This window comes from Tetrao urogallus (genome assembly GCF_951394365.1).
Source record: "Tetrao urogallus genome assembly, chromosome: 10".
NCBI lineage: Eukaryota > Metazoa > Chordata > Aves > Galliformes > Phasianidae > Tetrao > Tetrao urogallus.
In genome coordinates this window covers 15,599,120-15,616,097 of record NC_136823.1, presented here as the reverse complement: position 1 = coordinate 15,616,097, position 16,978 = coordinate 15,599,120, and the positions used below count along the sequence as shown (strand labels likewise).

General features: G+C 44.5%; 1 protein-coding gene across 1 annotated transcript in view; it reads left to right on the top strand.

Annotated features, from left to right (window-relative positions):
- FRMD4B (FERM domain containing 4B) overlaps positions 1-16,978 on the top strand; it is a gene marked incomplete at both ends in the record, with an annotated part of 63,689 nt that overhangs the window by 26,201 nt on the left and 20,510 nt on the right. The window contains 6 exons of the mRNA XM_079540385.1: positions 1,738-1,794; positions 2,757-2,779; positions 13,557-13,640; positions 14,798-14,863; positions 15,798-15,855; positions 16,781-16,867. Of these exons, the coding sequence (XP_079396511.1) occupies positions 1,738-1,794; positions 2,757-2,779; positions 13,557-13,640; positions 14,798-14,863; positions 15,798-15,855; positions 16,781-16,867 (375 nt within the window). The remainder of the gene's footprint in view (positions 1-1,737; positions 1,795-2,756; positions 2,780-13,556; positions 13,641-14,797; positions 14,864-15,797; positions 15,856-16,780; positions 16,868-16,978) is intronic.

Genomic DNA, 16,978 nt, shown 5'->3' with positions numbered 1-16,978 from the left:
ATGTCTGAGTTCCCCATGTGCTGGTGCTGGGATGACCTGATGTCCCCTCCTCCTGCCATGGAGATATTCAGAGGCTGTTGGAGCAGATGTAATTTAAGCTAGAGAAGGCAGCACAGATGTGCATGACAAAGACTAACCTGATGCAGACCTGGAAGTAACAAAGTGCCTTAAAATTGCACCTACATGAAGATGGGGCTTCAAACCTTGCCTTTTCTCTCAAGCATCAACATTAAAGAGATCTGAGGGAAGGAGGGAAGAATCTGAAGCTTTTTTTCCCTTCTACTTTGTGATGTGCCCCTCCTCTTCTAATGAAATGTCTGGGAATGCTTTGGAGGCCACTTCTGCATAGCTGTTGCCACACCTGTTGGGAAGGGGAAATTCCTCCCAGTCTGCCCTGGTGGAGCCGCCCGGGGGAGCGCTGCTGCTGGAATGTTTTATTGACAAAGCTGGCAAAAAGCTTCCTTTCCATGAAAATTGAATTATTTGTTTGTTCACTTCTGAATTCAGTCTCTGTGGGCCAGACCTGCAGCTGTGATAAATTAGCCCAAGTTCCAGATGTGCCCCGTATGTTTAGAGATGTCATTTCTCTGTATCTGGGTAAGTCTGTAGATCTTCCTGCTGCAATGGTTTGGGCGCTATTTCAGCTTTGTCCCTCATTCAGCCTTTGAATTCTGGGGACAGGAGAATGTGCTGGGGTCTCGGTGGAACGGGACACTGTGTCCACTGTCTTCTCTTGCAGATGGTTAACAAGAACAAATCTTTGCACAAAAATTCAAGGGATGGCTCCTGGGGGAAGTTTTGTCCTTTACATGTAGTTTGCAGTAGGTATCAAGAGTGGCTTTGACCACCTGAGAGTTGACACGCAGGTTCATGACTCTTCCAGTCTTACTGCTGGTCCCGCTATGGAACCAAAATAATTTCTCCTTGTAAAACACTGTCTTGAGAAGACTGCACTGAAGGTTGCAAGCAAAAGGAAAAAAAAAAAAAAAAAAAAAAAAAAAAAAAAAAAAAAAAAAAAAAAAAAAAAAAGAAGAAAGAAAGATCTTGGCGTGGTTTTGATTTTTAGCATTTATTGTCAACTGCAGCTTTGAAGTCACTGACTTTCAGGACAGGACTCTGCCTGATATTGGAGGGGGGTCAAGAATGGAGATTTGGAGGGTAGAAGTCCATGGAGTCTCTTTGAGCATTGCATGTGTACTTGCAGGAACTGTCAGATCTCCAGGCTGTGTGTGGTAAAAGAAAATTAGTTATACTCACCTCGCGATTAATAACTATCATTTATCTAGCATCATGGGTGTGCGTACCACCATCAAAGCGAAGAGCTGAGGTCTCTGCCCCAGGGAAATGGCATGCTTAAAGCCATAAATTCCTCTGGTTCACCCTCCTTTCCCTGGTTGATGGCAAGTTTGTAGTGTGTTTCGAAGCGTGCGGGATCAGGTACCTGCCTGGGTGTGTGCAATGTGACAGAGCTTCAGAAAGACAACGTGCGATGTTAAGAAAAAGGGGGTGGGAGAGGAGCCGGGGGGAGGTGGAAACGGACTGCGTGTGTCTGTGTACACACAGAGTGCTCACGAAAGGAGGAGAAACGCTTCCCAGGCGGGAGTGGCGGGTGGAGGGCTGGGACAGAGTCGGGCTCCCACCCAGCTGTGCTGGCAGCCAAGCAGGACCGGCACTCTGCTGTGTTCTGTGGGGACAGGACGGCTCCCAGCGCTCACCTTCTGCTCTTTCCCTGCACAGGGGCAGATCGAAGTCGAAAGTGAGACGGTCTTCAAGTTGGCAGCCCTGGTCCTGCAGGTAAGCTGCTCTTTGCGTGTTGGTGCGTGGTGACTTTCTGGTATCAGCGCTGCTTTGGCACGGGGCAGCCCCCTGACTTGTTAGTTCAGCTGTGTGCTGCCTTGCCGGGTTTATTTTCCTGCATTTTCCTCCATGCCACGAGGACAAAATCATGTAGCGTTTGTTGTTTGTAGTCTCTGGAGTTGTTATTTTCTTCGTAGGCTAGTGAAAGAAATAGGCATCTGAGCAATTTTAACTTGGTGGAGAGAATGGAAAAGGAAAAGCTCATTAAGGGAAGTAATTTATTTTGGCAGATTTACATCCAATTTATCACTTAATCTTCTAATTTAAATATATGCTGGATATCTGAGAAGAGCACAGTACTGCAGCTGAAGTTTGCTGTGCTCTGTTTGAAGTTTTCAGAGCATATGTTTTATACCTTTGTTACTTCATGTTATTTTTTTCCTCTTCACTGTGCTGTCCTCAGACTTCAAGTTTGGTTATTTACCACTTCCTGTGAAATAAATATCTACCTTTTAAATGTTCGTCCTCCCTGCTCAACTCCTACCCCCATTATGAAATGCTCAGCAAAGCTGATCTGCTTGAGCTGCTTCCAAGAGCACAATTCCTCCCAAAAGTCTGACCTGCTCTTAGAGCTGACCTTCAGCTTGGACAATCAGAGAGAGAACTGTATTTCACTTATTGGGCAGCAAAATTGACATTGGACGTGGATCTTGAAATTCATCCCGCTTGTAGAAGCACATTTATTTACGGTGTAGGTGGATAATCTACAGCTGGAAGCATGAAGGGCCAAGCTCTGTTCCTGAGTGCTGCATGCAGGCAGCCTCTGGGCTCTGTGTGAATGTGGCTGAGGTCGGGATCCAGCCAAAAAGCTGTGGGAGTGGGGAAGCAAACAATACTGGGAAAATCGAGGACTTTTGAAGAGATCATGTTTTAATTCTGTCACTGTTTTTCAATTGTAGGAAGCTAAAGGGGACTATTCCAGGTAATAACATTTTTCCTTTCTAATACTAATGGGCTTGATGGATGTGTTTTGGTTGGTTTGCATTGTATTTCAAACAATCAGAAATGAGGGGTAAAGTCCAACTGAGAGCAGCGGCTGAAGAAAGCAAAATGCACCGCTAGACTGGATAAAATCTAACTGCAGGGTGAGTCCTTTGGTGAACAGGCTCAGAATCAAAACAATTTTGCAGGCCATCCTTCTTTGCTCCCCTCCCATCAAGTGCATGCCTGAGTGGGACGGGGAGCTGCTGCCCTTTGCTCCCAGCCAGCCCATGCTTGGTGCTGCAGACCGTGCCTACCCACAGCACTTGTGGGGGACATGGAGCTGCCAGCTGCCTGCCTGAGGTCAATGAGCCTCTTTCTTCTGCAGCTGCCCCCAGGCCTCTCTCAGCCCACACCTGACCCAGCACTTGTGCTGAGCTGTGTGCTGCACTGGGGCTGCACACGAAGATTGTTTGCCCTTGGAAATTTCTTTCTGCCTGGTCACCTCCGTGCACTGGTTTGGATAGCAGCACTGAGAGCTGTGGGGGGAGCTGAGGTTGCACTCAGAGCTCTTAGAGCCCAGGGAAAGGACCTTCAATTAGGAACGGCCTGCTGAGCAAACAAATTCAAAAGGTTGGCATTGGTCACGTTAATGTTTTACCATTTGCTGAGTTTCCATGCAGTAGGATGTTATGCTCTTGCTGCAGCAGCTTTCCTGCTGCAACAGACACATTTGGAAAATGTCCAGTGAGGGGCTACCTCATAAATGCAGGATATGAGTTGTGCCTGATGCCAAAACCCCCAGCAGAGGTATTCTCTGCTGCTCTTCCAGTGCACAGCGTCAGTGCCAGCTCTGTTCTGGCCCTGGTGCCAGTCCCCCTTGTGTGGAAGGGCACGCTTTGTAAAGCTCATCACAGACCTCTTTGCTTTTTGTTGGTGTGCTGTCACGCCTGCAAAGAGGAAGAGATGCCCTTGTGACTAAGATCAGCTGGATGGGCTGCTTGTACAGATACTTCTGTTCCTATTCACACTGCAGACCTGCTTTGTGACCCACAGGATATTGCTTATAGCCACAATGTGCTGCCCTTCACCCCAGTGAGACTGCTCATCTCGCCTGATTTCCTGCAGCATCCCTCAATGTAAGGACAGATAACCAGGGAACTCATGTCACCACAGCTCACTTGACTAGAAGCAACTTGCTAAGTTGCAGCCCTGGTGGCATAGGCTCTCTTAGCCTGGTACAAGCCCTCAGGAAAAGAGGTTTAAGGTTTAAAACTGCCTTTGTAGTTAAAACCTCCCTTGTGCAGTTTGAACTTAGTTCTGACTCCTTATCGTTTGCAATAAATAGGTTTGTAAGTATTGCTTCACAAGCGCAAGAACTGTGTACGTGGTTATTTTGCATGCCTCATCAGACAGGTTGGAAGGCGTGGACCGCCTGTTGTTACCTTCCAAAGTATTTAAAGAACATGGGAGGCAAGAGGTGTGCTACAAGATTGATTTCCTTCTCCAAACAGTTGCCTTTTGCAAAAGATCCTAAGCTGCAGCAATTGCTTTCACTGTATTAAATAAAAAAAAAAAAGTTACGCCTCCATATCAAATGAGCATGGCCAGCTGTCCCACACATCAGAGTGAAGGAATTTGATTTTACATAGCACAAGTGTCATTTGGACCACCGATGTTAAAGTGCTGGCTTCATTACCAGTGTGTTGTGAAGATGCTGAGTGGCTGATGGCCCAGCAAACCCACCAGCGCCGTCCTGCAGCCTTTCTGCTCTCTGCGCAGAGTCTGCCTCCCATTATGGTGCCTGGGGTTGAAGTGCTCAGTGTTGCCTATCGTTTGGCAATTCCATTTTGAATCACTTTCTGGAATGTGGATCTTGCACCATTTCTGCTTACGTGAGAATGCCGTGATTAATTTTTTTTAATGTAGGATTAGTGCAGAATTGCCTCAAGTCCTGGAGATTACCTCTCTGTCAGTTAAAAATGGGCCAGTCTGGACAGCGCTGGTGATCTCTGCCTGCCTCATGAGGAGCTTTTGTTGGGGGCACATCTCTCTCGCTGGCTCCAGGTGGGAATATGCAGGCCAGTACCAGGGCACCGTAAACTCCCACAGCTCTGCGGTAACCCCTTCCTCAGATAAGACTTTGCAGGAAGAGCACAGTAATCTCCCACAGGCTGCCCGCCCTCTTCTCGTGCTCAGTGAGTGAGCGCATTCCTTGGAAATCTGTTCATTTTCAGCGAGCAAACCTGACATGCGGGCACTTGGAGACAGTAACAGCCGCTGGCTTCTATGGATGTCACCGCACAGCCAAGTGGCACTGACAGTGTGAGCATCCCAGGGCTCAGCCCTTGCAGGTGACATGCAGTGGGTCTTCTTGGGACAGGGACGAGTGCTTTGGCATTGAATGACACAAGACGCACCAGTCCCACTTGGAAAAGATGTTAGCTTTGAAGACATTGATTAAAAAAAAAAAAAAAAAAAAGCTTTATGTCCTGTTCAGTACAGACTTCAGAATGCTACCAGTGGCATGCCCAGTGCACGTCTTCTGGGATCGCTCTGGTTTCTCCAAGGTGGCCAGATCAAGCTTCAAAGTCCCTGTTCCTTGTTGGGGAGTTGGACCAGATGGCCTTTAACAGTCCCTCCCAATTCAAATGATTCTCTGATTTTTAAAAAAATCTTGGAATTTTAAACTTTGAGGATTTTTAAGAGAATGAAATTCAAGTTGCAGCTTCTGACATGTTTGAATTTTGGAGAGGGAAAATAAAAAGCTGCTTGTTATTTATTTTAGGAATTTTAGATTGCAAGAGACCTAACCAGAACAGTTACCAGATCAGGCTGGTGATTATTTGCCATGTTAATGCTCTGTAATACAAAGTCTTGTCTCTTTGAGAAATAAATGATTCACTTATGCTTAGTTTATGGACTGTTTGCCCTCAGAAATAGTAATAGAATACAGTATTCCTTTGTAGCTTGATAATAGAGTTTATAACCAGTGTTATTGACAATCCTAAAAATGCTGCACTGCTATTCCAGTGTTAGAGGGGGGAGAAAAAGCAGTCTGTTAACATCAAATGAAAATGAATTGAGCAAGTAGCTTTTAAACAATGTTTTTCTGACAATTTTGAACCGTGTTTTCCACAGTAACACTTCCAGGCCTGAAACCCAGCCCTGCTCCCTGGAGGTTAATGAAGTTGCTGGAGGAGGGCTTCCATTTTCTTTAAATAGCTGACACATTCGGTTTTGATTCTGGCCTGTGGGCTGCAAAGATAACTCCTGCCTGGTGTAACATAACACAGACTAAATAATGAATTCCTGATAGCTGACATGTGTGAGACACTGGGATTTATCGGTACGTGAGTGATAAATGCAGCCTGCAACAGGAAGAGGTTTGTGTGCAAGATAGGCTCCCACGCTGCAGCCACAGGGGAACTGGCTCAGGAGCTTCCACAGTGACAAACTTCATTAAAGAACAGAATAAGTGCTTAGTCTAGGGGCAGAAAACTGGTATCAACAATCCTAATTAAGAGTGAGCGCTCCCTCTTAAATTTTGGGTAGCGTTTGCTTGGGAGGGTAGTTATTCTGCCAACTAAACAGGGGACTGTTGGTGCACAAGAGCATGGAAATAATGGTGTGGACAGTGCTAGGAAGGAGCTGCCTGGATAAAGCTACCAGCTCTGTGACTGTGTAGCACCTGCTAGCTGCAATGCTGGCCTGCAAAGCAGCCCAGCTCTAGGAGAGGGCACACTGAGGGCTGCTGGATCCAGCTTGCCCAGCCTATTTTCAGAAACCTCACCATGTTCAAATGGCCAAAGCTCCATGTGGTCTGAGCTTGGGTCAAAGCAAAGCGCAGATGTGCAGCACATCCCCTACTTGCCTGTTTGCATCCTGGAAAGGTCTGAGAGGTCTCATAGTGGGTCCAAATGGTGCTTAGCCCAGGGAGGAGCCCAGGTGTTGGTGTCAGCACAGTGACAGAGAGCTGAGCACAGTCCTTATGCCTCTGTCAGCCCCAATGTGTCCTTCCCAGCAGGGTATGGGCTGTACTGGTGGGTGAATACACAACCAGAAGGATTCACTCTCAAGGTGATCTGGTGCCTGTCATAGACACCCATTCAATTTAGTTGGGATTTTCTTAATTGCATATTTTAAATGCCTCTGCAATGGTATTTACAGAGGCTTTCTCCAGCACAGCCCACTGTTCCTAGTTGATCATGTCCATGCAGCTGAGAAATCAGTGCTGAGCATTCTGCTCTTGTGCGTGCACTCACTTTGCTCCGTGGCTTCTTGTTTGCTGAGTGAGTCACTGTGTATTTTGCCTTTTGGCTGTGACTCCACTCTCTGTGCATTTCTCCTTTAAATATCTCACTGGGTGCTTGCTTGTGAACCATTAACTCTATTTTGGTTATTTCAGCAACAGGTTTCTTCTATTGGTACTGCTTGTAGATTCGTAAAGTTCAGGGCAAACCAAAGCTTATGCCATCTCTGCAATGATGTCAATTTAGTTTTATTTTTAATAGGCTACTTGGAGGAAAAAAAAAAAAAAAAAAAAAGAAGAAGAAATGAAAGGCTTCTGAGGAATTAGTACAGTGTGCTTATGCAGCAAATGAGTTGGCATGAGTTAGGTGCAGAAATGCTGAGTAAAAAACAAGATACAGGAAAAAAGAGCATACTTCAAGTAATTCAACAATCTGGTCTCTTGGGGTTTGCTGCTTGCACATGGCAAAGTAGCTCTAATGGTTACAGAAATGGTAAATAAAGTATCTTTATGTACATGATGTTGGTACACTTTCTGGAGGGGTAGCAAAGAGATTGTTGTGTTTTCATTCATATGCGATTCTCCCTGACAGCCCTTTTTTTATTCCCCCTTTTCATGTAAGGCAGTTCTAGCCCTAGTCCAGGCTCTGTGCTGACTCTGGACAAAAAGACAGAGAGAAAATCCTCATTTGTTTTTTCCTCCCTTGTGATGGCTGGGATGTACTCAGTGGTGCGTGTTCTGTGCCTAGAGGAAATGAGACGACAGCTTTTCAGCTACAGCCTCTTGCTTTTGCAGACTTGTCAGGCCTTCATTGTTACATGGATATTTTATTTTTCTTGTGGTTGCCTGTATCTCTATATCAGCAGGCAGAGCTGTGATAACAGGCTGTAAACTTTGCTGCTGCACTCAGACATGTTAAAAAGCCACAATTAATGTGGCTAATCTGACTGCTGTGCGAACAGGAAGAGAGAGCGTGAGCATTAGAAATAACAGCCAGTTGTCGTGAGGCAGAGCTGGGGATCCTTCAAGTGTTGTAGCAGCAGTAAATGGTCATATTTTGCTTTGCAGTGAATCCCAGCTAAAGCAGAGCCATCCTGCTTTGTCAGATCTGACAGAGAAATCCTACAGACATGCACTGCTGATGCAGCTGAGCAGCTTTGTATGTGTGGATGTGGGACTGACCAATGGCAATGTGTGCCAGAGAGTTCAAACACCAAAGGGTTTTATCTTCAAAACCAAGGAAATGGCCCCTGCAAAAGGGAAATCTAAATGGTGCCAATGAAAATCTGGGAGCATCTTTCTCTCTTGCCTGGTCTCTTATATCCTCGGAGAATCACAGAATCACAGAATTGTAGGGGTTGGAAGGGACCTCCAGAGATCATCGAGTCCAACCCCCCAAGAGAGAGACAGATGTACGTGTGTATAGCTGATGCAAAAGATTGTTTTTCTATAACGTTCCTGTTCCATCTTTCAGAGGCCAGTGGGTAAGTCACCAAACCCCCAGCAATGAACAGGTGCTGCTTTTTCAGAGGGTCAGGCAGGGCTCAGGAAGCTGAAACTAGCCTGAAGGCTGGAACTGGAGGTCAGACACTAAAGGTGAAGCTGGTGTTGCAGCATAACGTGGAAATCCCTGGGCCAGCAGCGTGGCTGCAGCAGAGATGTGCAGCAAGCCTCAAGCATTTGCCTGGTGTTGAAAAAGCCATCTGCACTCTTTATCGTGTTGCTTTTCGTGTATGAGGCTTGGAAGGCTCTTATGAATGCTTCTTCAAATACCTTTCTGAGCAGGCAGTTCTTATCTGGTATTTAAGTGGCAAACTGCAGCCCTGCATGGTAGAGCTCCCCGCTGGCCAGGGGACACTGGGCTCTGGCTGCCCCTGCAGATGGAAGCCCTATGTGCACAGGCGTTCTGGGTCCCAGTTGTCCTTCAGTGGAAAAATAACTTTCTTGAGTGTGCCAGCAGACCATAAACTGAAAGGCTGGGAAATGATGGGAAACGTCTGGCATTTGTCACAAAGGAGCATTTGTCAGGGAGTGCTTTTCAAAATCCTGCTGCCAAGATCCTGCTGCTGTGACATACTCAAAAGCTGCTAAATCAATCGTCTCTCCCCTTACCTTCTCTGCTGTGTCTTCCCCCTTTTTTTCTCTTGCACTTTTAACCCTGCTCATTTTTTTTTTTCCCCTCTTGCTTTGCTGCTTCCTTCTCACACCTGTTCCTTGTAGTACCTTGGGAGGCTGACCCACCTCCACTGGAGCATGCAAGGCATCCCACTCTTCCTTTCTGTTTGCTTTAAAACATAACAAAAACCTACAAAAAATGCACCTGCTGCTAAAGCAGTCCCACTGCCTTGTGGTGACGGTAGCCCATGTTGCTGCCTCTCATCTCAGGTCATATGGAGGGGAACAAGTTGGAGACTTTGGTGATGCCAGGTAGGTGTTGGATTGGACATTGGCTGCTGTAGAACCAGTAGCATGGGCTGTTCATGTACATGTAGAGCATTTATTTATATCACCGTTTATATATATATAGTCATATCATCATTTATATATATATTGTGATACAGAGTTATATCACTAGCTCTAAGCAACTTCAACAGAGTAAGAAGGAAACTGTTTATCTTGCATGTGATTCTGAAAACTAGCTGCTGATCTTTGATGTGCTTTTCAGGTTAATTCGTGAAGATGGTCGATGTTTTCTATGAACAAGGCCATTCTAAATTCCACCAACAGTATAGCCAAAATCCACTATTAGAATAAGCCAAATGTGAAATAAGAACCCAGGAATAACTTGCTAATGATCATGCTGAAGAATAAGAACAAGTGTTTACGCAAGGATAAGAGGCTTCAAGAACAGAGGAAAATCACCATACAATGAACTTTCCCCAGTAATAAATGGGGTTTCAAGGGCTACCTTGAAAAGTGTTGTCAACACAGTTCAGCAGAGACACACACCTGCTGTCACTTTAGTCAGTGAAAAAGTTGTCTGAAGTCCTGTCCTTGTCAAGATATTAATGTTCACAAAGCAGATGTGGGTTGATTAACTTTATGCTGTAGTCCAACAATATTGCTTTTGCTGCTGTGGGTGTGGCTATTGCTCTTTACATTTTATGCTAATCTCATTAACCACATCTTGTTACATCTACGTCTATTATCTTGAATTACTGCATTAGCAACAGGCATAAACTGTTTGTGACAGTGGGAATGAGGGAAAGTGTGTGCAGCCATTAACAAATGGTCTTAATTAGCATAGATCTGTAAATCTTTGCTTGGCAGGGAGTGTTGTATCACATGATTACAAGCTGTGAAGATGCACTTTCAGGGAGCGTAAATGTCTTTTTCAATGTTCAGTTATGTGCTTTCAGCAGAGGATGCCCCAGTGGCATGATGTGGTCCCTTAGGTTTCTGGTGAGCTTTTAGAAGGATGTCTAAAATGTCCTGGGAAGTCTAAGAGACTATAGGAAGCACATGGCATTGGTACTGGTTTACTGCTAGAGATCAGTTGGACACAGGAACTTCTATCCGTAGTATGGCACGTGGCTAAATGCTGTGACTGGTTATTCTGGAGGCAAGCTGCCCTTCAGTCTGTATAGAGCTGACATTGATGAGTGGAAAATTAGACAGAATACCAAGAATGAGAGGCAAGGATCAGTGTGAGGAGGTTCTGATGTAGATGTTTATGATCAGTCCAAGTTCTGCTCAATAGCTGCTGGGGAGAAATCTCCCCTGTACATCATGGGAAGGAAAGGGTCCGTTGGCTTGTTTTCTTTAATTCTTCTCCATAGTGGAAAAAATACTTCAGATAAGTGTTCTCCTAGATTCCTCTCCTGGGAAACAAACAAACCTTTTGCCAAAAATGTTCAGTCCTGTTGACTTTGGGCTCTTTATGCACTGGACTCATGCCACAACCCACCAGCCAAGATCCCCTTGGTCAGATGGAGCACAAGTAGGCTTTGTGGTACCAACAGCCAGGCCTGCTGCTCTGAGGAGAACCACTACCTTTGCCCATGTCCACAGCAGGAGCACCATCTGTTCGGTTGGACAGTGGGTTGGGTAGGACATCTGGGGCTTGGAGTGTCTGTTCTGCAATGTCTGGGTCATCTGGTGGTTGTGCTGAAACTAAACAGGAACAGGTAATAATTCAACCTGTCGCTCCTATCTGCACTTGTCACCTCTGAGGAACGGCTGGGTCCAAGAGGGCTTGGGAAAGTGATCCTAAGGGTCAAGGGGAGACGTGCTTGGTCTCCTCTCTGCAGATGGAGTGATAATGAACTCTCTTGAAGGAAGGAAGATGTCTGAGGCTTTTATTATCTGTGAAGCTGTGAATCATCCTAGATGCTAATCCTTGAGCGTGCAGTCAGCAGATCTGTGCTGCAGTGCCAGGGTGCTTCGGAGGTATTCAGCACACAAAGATCCTGTGCCCTGTTCTCCAGATCTTTCACTTTTTTTCTAGGACTGTTTCATGTTTAATCTTACAGTTATGCTTCTCATAGACTACTGGGCCCCATAAATCCATTTTGATAGGGAACAGAGCACAGGTCTACAAGATCAACCAGACAGGAGACTGCATCCCTTTAGCAAGAAAAGTCCTAAGGACCAACTTTGCCTCTTAAAAGAAGTGTATTCTCTGCTATTTCAAGAAACTGGATTTCTTTCATAGATTGGCGGAAGAACAGAGGAGTTCCAGCCTTTCTAAAAGTTGTCACAGCTTCCTGGACTCTGCTTGCTACCTGCAGGGGAACCCCACCTTGCATCACATAAGTGATGGCAGCACCTTAGTCACAGTGTGTTCCAACATATGGGACATGATGTGGCAGGAAATCTTTATTTTAATAATTAATTACCCTGAGTCTGTGAGTGAAGTTGGAAGGGGGCTCAGGAGGTCATGTAGCCCAGCCTCCTGCTCTGAGAAGGGTCAGCTATGAGATCAGAATAGGTTGCTCAGGACTTTGTGGGACTTTTTTCACTCATTTTGGGGTAGTTTTTTGTTTTGACTCTGGTTCCTGAGGAACCAGGAGGATTCACATGTCCTTCACATGTCCCTACAAAGCCCTGGTAATCTACAAGCTGGGACACCATATAGCATCTTGATCCCATCAGTAGGCTTTTAAGGGGTGAACAAAACTACTCTGCTTGTGTGAGCATTGGCTGTATGAGTGCTGAGAGAAGAGATCCTGATTTTCTGCCCAGATGTCCCTGTTCACGGCAGTTGGGTGCTTGCCAGTTTGAAGGAAAAAAAAAAGAAAGTGCATATTCCTGGCTTTTCTGGCTGAAAAGCTCAGTAACAACAACTCCTGCATGCTAATTGACCTCTTTTTGGCAACTTCATCAAAGACACTGCAGAATAAGGAGGCCGCTGATTGAACTGTTTCTTCATCCCCAGAGGTGGTCCCTCTTAGGGTTGAGGCACACTGTCAGGGCCGGGGGAGAAGCTTGGAGGGCGATTAGCCAAAAAGCTTTCACTTGCTTCGCCTTCCTTGTGATATCCACCACGAGACTGGAGATGTGAGTGGTTTGCTGCACCTCCATCGCCTCCTCCATCCCATACAGCAGCTCCCATGCTGCAGCTGCCCTACAGGTGCTCACAAGGAGGGGAGAGCGGGAGATGCAGCTCAGAGAAAATCTGTGATGCTTAAATCTGATGGAAACATCTCACGAGTGGGGAACCCCCTTCAAGGAAAACCTGGCTGCTGAAGCTGAGGCAGATGCTGATGAACTTGACTGCATTCTTTTCTCGGAGCAGTCGTGTTCGTGCTTGTTCATGCTGCTGCAAAGGCATGCAGAAATCCTGCAGAAATGAGGCGTGCAACTTTCAGCTGATTAATTAGCGGAGCATGAAAAGAGAAAATAATAACCATTTTGCTGGTGCCTACTAATAGGTTTTAAAATAATTTGCTAGTTCTTGTTGTTGTTGTTGTTGCTTTTGTGACAAAAGGCATTTGCATACTTCAGAAACTTTATTTTGTTCCAGGCTGGGCCAGAAGTCCAAAATATTTGAACTTTCTGCTCAATATGAAGCCCAGAAAAACTCCTTTCAGTAGAAATATTTCATAGCATATGAACTGAAATCCTTTGTTGTGAATCAGATCAGTGTTAAACTCTCAGATCTGACAAATACCATGCTGGAATTTGTTGTCTCTTGGGGAGGACTTTAGCTAAAGATAGAGCAAAAATAGCACTTCAAGCATTGCCTTTGGGTGAAAGCTTTCCTCCTGCAGCTGTTGAGTGCTCATTCCCTACTCAGCAAACAAAGCAAGTGTGTGCAAAATAAATATTGATACCACACTCTTGCCACAGTGGCCTGGCTGACTCCATAATCACGTGTCTGTATAATGAATTACAACAGGAGCTTGCATGACACCACATACATCACTGTCATGTGAGAGGGCAGATAGAGTTACGTTGCTATGATGGCCTGATGTGTGGCAATGCACTGTTCTTGGGGTGCACATGCAGCCTTTTCCTGTTACTGAAACTGATGATTTGTATCTGTGATTCACCAGCAGTGACTCTGTGCCTTTTTTGCTTTTAGTGATGAAAACACACGGAAAGACTTGAAGACGCTGCCTGTCTTTCCCACCAAGACACTGCAGGAGCATCCGTCGCTTGCTTACTGGTGAGCTGTTTAATTCAATTTAAATGTAAATCTTTTGCTGTGGATGGCAATGACAGGACTGCTCTTAGACAGCCTTGCAAACTGTTTTTACAATTCTCAGCCTGTGTTATAAAGGACTTCAAGTTAATCACTTGTGTTCAAGCATTTCCAGTTTTAGAAGGTTATGAATTGCACAAGAGCCGATGCAAATCCCTCACTGGAAGTTCAATCATGTTAATGAATCGGAGTAAGCGGGGTACCACACATTAGAAAGAGCTAATCTGAACCCCAGCCAAGTCTGTGTTTGGAAAGAACACCTTTTCAACCAACAAGCAGCAGAGCCTCTGTGATGTGCTGACCGTGGCTGGTGCCAAGTGCCCACCCAGCCACTCTCATGCTCCTCAACAGGCCAAGGGAGAAGACGAAGTAGAATAACTGGAAACAGAAAGGCAAGATCAGTTCTGTGTGGCACGAACGTGCCATGAAGGAAACAACACTTGGAATGAATCAACAATACTGTTTCCTTGTGATTCGTGCCCTTTATTTGGGTTTGACTTGCTCATTTATTTCATTTTTCAGGCTCGATGTATACTTGAAGCATTTTCACGCGTGCTGGTCCCCTGTTGTGATTTATTTTTCAGAATGAATACTGTTGGGTTTTTCTTTGCATTTAGGTGTCTGACACTTAAGTGCATATTTCATGTTCTGCTTAAAACAAGATGTTTAAGTATATAGCAGAGAAAAAAAGTGGAAATGCCATTGCTGACAAATCTATAGGTCTTCATCTATGAAATGCCAGGTGAAAAAATGCACTAGAGTGAAAAACTTCTGCCTTACATACGGAACACTAACTGGCCCCTGAAGCTTTGGTTCTTTAGAACATGAAATGAGTTTGTACAATTAGTACCATTCTTCTGCAGCAGCATCTGCGGCAGATCTGAAAAGATTTGTTAATTAGCCCGGAACGCAGCATGCGATGGTGGGGATTAAGATGCAGCTCCGTGCTGCTTAATGAAGAGTGGGAAAGAAATGGATAAGAAACAGAATGTAAGCTAGAGTGAGAAATGCACAGAGGGGCACTTCTCTGCATGCTGAGCGGGCAGCTAAATGTCAGCATGTGCTGTCATATGTGGAAAAGTCGGTGAGCCTCTAAGTTGGTTTTTGTGCCTGTTTTGCAGTGAGGATAGAGTCATTGAACATTATACACAAATAAAAGGTCTGACCAGAGGACAAGCCATTGTTCAGTGAGTATGGCACTTAAAAGCATCATCTTTACAAGTCAGTGCTTATTGTTTCTCTTCTCCTGAGATGACTCTTCTGGTCCTTGTTGCTTGCAAACTTCATTTTTTGTATCTTATCAGAATTATCTTTTATGGAGTGATATTTTCCAGGTGAGGAAACCCGTGACAAGTTTCCTCTATCAAATACCTCCCATGTAGAAGAAACAACTTGGACTCCATTCATAGCTCTTTCTCTGTACCCTGCTTGCTGTCACTTAACTTTCACACCAAACTCTAAGGGAAAACCATATCCTATGTTCCATAAGGAAGACAAGCACATCTTTGTTCAAATACTCAGATTTTAGTTCTCAAAAAACAAGGTCTTGCAGGATCACCAAGCAGGTTGAGAAGACTTCCATAGCCACGTGCTGCAGACAACTTGCAGGCTTTGTCACACAGCTCAGTGCCTGCAGCTCTGTCTCAGTAGTTCAGGGGCTTCTTTCAACAGGAACAGAGAAAAAAATTATCTGTTCAGTGATTGTCTGCATTGCATTGTGAAACAATTGTACAACTGCCTAAACAATTTCATTTGGAGTCTATCCATTTTTACCAAAGCACCATCATGAAGTAATTAGAGGCAGATATTTCCCGAAGGCTTATAAGTTCAGTGCAGAACTGGAAGCTTTGCTTTCTGTTCTCTGAATTTCTGATAAGAGATTGAATGCTTTGTTGTATGAGAAATCTCCCATTCATTTTATCTGGGCCAGAATACCACATCTTGCTTGAGCCTGGGTGATAGGTTTTTTTCTTTGTAGACATAGGCATTAAATCATTACAGCTTTCAAAATATGCAAATGATAAATGACATGTCCTGAATGTATGTGTGAAAAAAAAATATGTTAATAGATATCATTTCCTCTAGAAAAATTAATCTGATAAGCTATAAATCTGTCTACAGGTACATGAGAGTGGTAGAAGCTTTGCCAACATATGGTGTCCATTACTATGGAGTAAAGGTTAGTAAATGTCCATAGATAATGTGATTGCTTAGCTTATTACACGTGATTACATTCCTAAAGGAGCAATTTGATGATTCAGTACCCTCCTATCAAGAATTAAACCCCACATTTTCCAACCTTTTTACTTAATGCCTCTTCAGTGTTATTTTTAGAGTGGTTTCAGAGAGCAGCAAAACATTGTGCTGAAGAAGACAGAGAGGAACCTTCATTCAAAACCTTCTGTGGTTCTATCAGGAGCTAAATTTGTATCAGCTTAACTAAACTGGATATCACTTCTAGATTTGAAGTAATTAATGTTTGCTGCAGAGACATTTCTAAATAATAAAAAAAAAAAAAGTAGAAAAGACAGCTTCTAGGTGATCAGTGGGTGCATATGTAAAGTGGAGTAACGCTGTATATAGAATGGTATTTTTGGAGAGTGATGAAAATGCAACATTTATTCCCATTTGTAAACGTAGATTTGTAGAGGCTGGACAAACATGTTTTCTTGCAGAGGAGCTCAGCAGGGGTGACGTCTCCCTACTTTCAGTTGTGGCCATGACAGTGGTACCTGAGAAGTTGATGGTTTGCACTGTTCTTCATGCTTGAGTTTCATGGATGCAGTCACTGGCCACAGTTTTTTTTCTGTCCCATATCCCTATCACTGCCACCTCTTGCAAGGAGTGACACTCATTTGTTGCAGCAGTGCTCTTGCTTTTTTGTCCACTTTGCACAACCACCGCATAGTTTCTTACCTCTGCCTGAGAAGGCAATGGAAAAAAGTTTCAACGTTCACTTTAGCAACCCACTTCACATCAATTTGTTTGCAAAAATTGTCCTTCTTCCTTACCTACCTGTACTTGTCTCAGAATGAAACAAGCTGTCATCTTGGAATTGCTTACTTCTTAAGTAGCTCTTGGTTCATGCAGGCTTCTTTTTTCAGGATAAACAAGGAATCCCTTGGTGGCTTGGAATAAGTTATAAAGGAATAGGCCAGTACGACTTGCAAGACAAAGTTAAGCCCAGAAAAGTAAGTTTTCTGCATCTGTTTTTTCTATTTGGGGTGCGGGTGGGGAGGTGTTGCATGCTGGGATATTGTATAAGCTGTTGTTTATTAATCTAATGAGCAAAATACAAAGGT